The 3,167-nt window shown below is 41.1% G+C and overlaps 1 protein-coding gene across 1 annotated transcript in view; it reads left to right on the forward strand.

The window, feature by feature from the left end:
• Positions 1-3,167, forward strand: part of LOC138948124 (fucolectin-like) — a 4,442-nt gene continuing 1,275 nt past the window's right edge. The window contains exons 1-3 of the mRNA XM_070319638.1: positions 1-425; positions 1,789-2,022; positions 2,583-3,167. The exon at positions 2,583-3,167 is cut by the window's right edge and continues 1,275 nt beyond it. Of these exons, the coding sequence (XP_070175739.1) occupies positions 77-425; positions 1,789-2,022; positions 2,583-2,827 (828 nt within the window). The 5' untranslated portion in view covers positions 1-76 and the 3' untranslated portion in view covers positions 2,828-3,167. The remainder of the gene's footprint in view (positions 426-1,788; positions 2,023-2,582) is intronic.

The following is a 3,167-nucleotide window of genomic DNA, read 5'->3' on the forward strand; positions in this document are numbered from 1 at the left end:
GCCAAGCTACACGACGCATTATTACAGGACTTCTTCGTTTACAGCAAGAATTAAAGTACATCCTGAACCTGCAAAAATGAAGCTAGCAAAAGTTGCAGTTAAACCGTTTTCTGTCTACTTTCTCATTTGGTTTCAAGCTGCGACAGCGAACTTTAAATCCAGGTTTGAAAGAATTGTAACTTTGGATAATTTGGTCCAAACGCATGATACGGAATTCAACACCGAGAGGCGATCTGTATCAGAATGTGCTAAACAGTGTTTTAGTTATCGATACTGCGTCACTTTCACTTACGTCACTCATGACGTCATACAGGACGATGTGGCCCAGAAGAGACCATGTCGTGGATATTTTACAGCAGTGACGTCAAAGGGTGCGAATGCAACATCTATTATGGGAGCGAGGACATTCAGCAAGATCCGAAAAGGTAACTTTTTATTATAGTATCGTTTTATTTGTCTGTTGGGGAATGACAGTTGATTCTGTATTGAATGCTTTTTCTTGTCTTTGCTCTCTCTCTCTCTCTCTCTCTCTCTCTCTCTCTCTCTCTCTCTCTCTCTCTCTCTCTCTCTCTCTCTCTCTCTCTCTCTCTCTCTCTCTCTCTCTCTCTCTCTCTCTCTCTCGTTACACTTGAAAATGAAGAATTCAAGAATGTCTCTGTCCTATTACTACATTTAGTCGCGTTTGCGTCTTCGGGTTTTGGCTAGCCAAGTTCCACTACATAATTGTTATAGTCTCGGTGATGACTGGTTTTCTGTGTCGATGCTTTAGTTTCAAGCTGACAGTTTGACAACATCTTTTGATATTGCTTCACGCAACTATTTCCTTTTTATATTTAGTCAAGTTTTGACTAAATATTTTAACATCGAGGGGGAATCGAAACGAGGGTCGTGGTGTATGTGCGTCTGTCTGTCTGTCTGTGTGTGTGTGTAGAGCGATTCAGACTAAACTACTGGACCGATCTTTATGAAATTTGACATGAGAGTTCCTGGGTATGAAATCCCCGAACGTTTTTTTCATTTTTTTGATAAATGTCTTTGATGACGTCATATCCGGCTTTTCGTGAAAGTTGAGGCGGCACTGTCACGCCCTCATTTTTCAACCAAATTGGTTGAAATTTTGGTCAAGTACTCTTCGACGAAGCCCGGGGTTCGGTATTGCATTTCAGCTTGGTGGCTTAAAAATTAATTAATGACTTTGGTCATTAAAAATCGGAAAAGTGTAAAAAAAAATAAAAATTTATAAAACGATCCAAATTTACGTTTATCTTATTCTCCATCATTTGCTGATTCCAAAAACATATAAATATGTTATATTCGGATTACAAACAAGCTCTGAAAATTAAATATATAAAAATTATTATCAAAATTAAATTGTCCAAATCAATTTAAAAACACTTTCATCTTATTCCTTGTCGGTTCCTGATTCCAAAAACATATAGATATGATATGTTTGGATTAAAAACACGCTCAGAAAGTTAAAACAAAGAGAGGTACAGAAAAGCGTGCTATCCTTCTTAGCGCAACTACTACCCCGCTCTTCTTGTCAATTTCACTGCCTTTGCCATGAGCGGTGGACTGACGATGCTACGAGTATACGGTCTTGCTGAAAAATGGCAGCTACTTGACTAAATATTGTATTTTCGCCTTACGCGACTTGTTTGCTTTCAGGCGAACTGAAATATGTCGCACTCAACAAGACCCCGACACAAAGCGCGACATACAACGGGGTGTTTGACTAAATGTTTTGATGTTGCTTTACGCGACTTTTTTTCCTTTCTTGGCTTTCAGACGAACTGAAAGATGTCGCACTCCACAAGAACACGACACAAAGTTCGACATACAGCGGGCGGTTTGGTTATGGAGGCGCCGAACTGGCAGTGGACGGGGATTCAAATCCTGACTTCGATAGAAGTGGCTCTTGTAGCGTCACGGGCGAAGGACAAACGCACTGGTGGCAGGTTGACCTTGCCTCGACCTTCAGCGTTTTTTCTGTCACCATTACCAACAGAGGAGACTGCTGTGGTAAGTCTAATCTAGGTCAAGGTTACCGGTCAAGGTTAATCGGCGTCGGTTTTTTTTGTTTTTTTTAATTCAAGTTGCTTTTTTATTCAATGCTTTATCTTGTCTTTGATGCAAGGCTTGGTTCGACAAACTCTTATTTCATTGTAATAAATATGTTTAGACCGGACCTACCCCTCGGCGCTACAGTCGCTAACGGCATGATGCCGCCGGTAATATTTTGATGTTTGGATGGCTGTGTCCGCATGTGGTCTTATGCCATGGGGCGCTTCGCTGACCGTGCTTATCTCGGCTAGTACAAAGCGTTGAGTGGCAGTGATTTTCTTTGATAAGGGTGTATGTGCGCATGCGTACAGAGCAAGGTAACAACCTCGTCACGTTACGGATAAAAGCGCTCAAAGAGTGTCTTATGAATGCCAGTTAAAATCAAAAGTTAGACCCCTTTAGCTAAAATGGCTCCAACCGCGGAAGCCACCTCAATTTTTTTTATTTTCCTGAATACGACTCCTGTTCTTTTGCGATGTATATTGAGTTCCTCTCACCTGGACCTAATTGTGTTTCAGCCGAGAGACTCCATGACTTCGACATCCACGTTTACGGCGAGGACCCAGTGACCAATCAAATCGCTTCTGGCACTCTCTGTCACCACTACAACGGCCACATGGGAGCGGGCGTTACAGAAGATCTTCCTTGTTATTACGCACCAATCAGCGGACGCTTTGTACGCGTTACTAACGGCGTTACTGACGGCGACGATACTCTGACTTTGTGTGAAGTTCAGGTGATGGCGGTCGCCTTCATCGAATAAAGCCACGACGAAGTTTCACATTTCTATGCTAGTCGTTCTGAAGTAAGGATATCTGGATTGCGTTCAAGTTTAGAGAACCAAACAGCTCTCCGATCTGATAATCAAAGGTGGTCGTCTACATTTTTTTTCTCAATGATCTTATGGTTAGATTTCGCTAAAAAGTTATGTCAGATGATGAATGAACCATGGGGAAAAAAGTTATAGAAAAAAATATATATGTAAAAAAAGATTTTATTTTTGGGTAGCGTGACTCACGCTTCCAATATTTTGTTTTATGTTTGCTGAGAACATGTGCTTTGCCTAAAAATATCGACCAATCAAATTCATGTCACTATGCTTT

This window comes from Littorina saxatilis, linkage group LG15 (genome assembly GCF_037325665.1).
Source record: "Littorina saxatilis isolate snail1 linkage group LG15, US_GU_Lsax_2.0, whole genome shotgun sequence".
In the NCBI taxonomy this organism is placed as follows: domain Eukaryota; kingdom Metazoa; phylum Mollusca; class Gastropoda; order Littorinimorpha; family Littorinidae; genus Littorina; species Littorina saxatilis.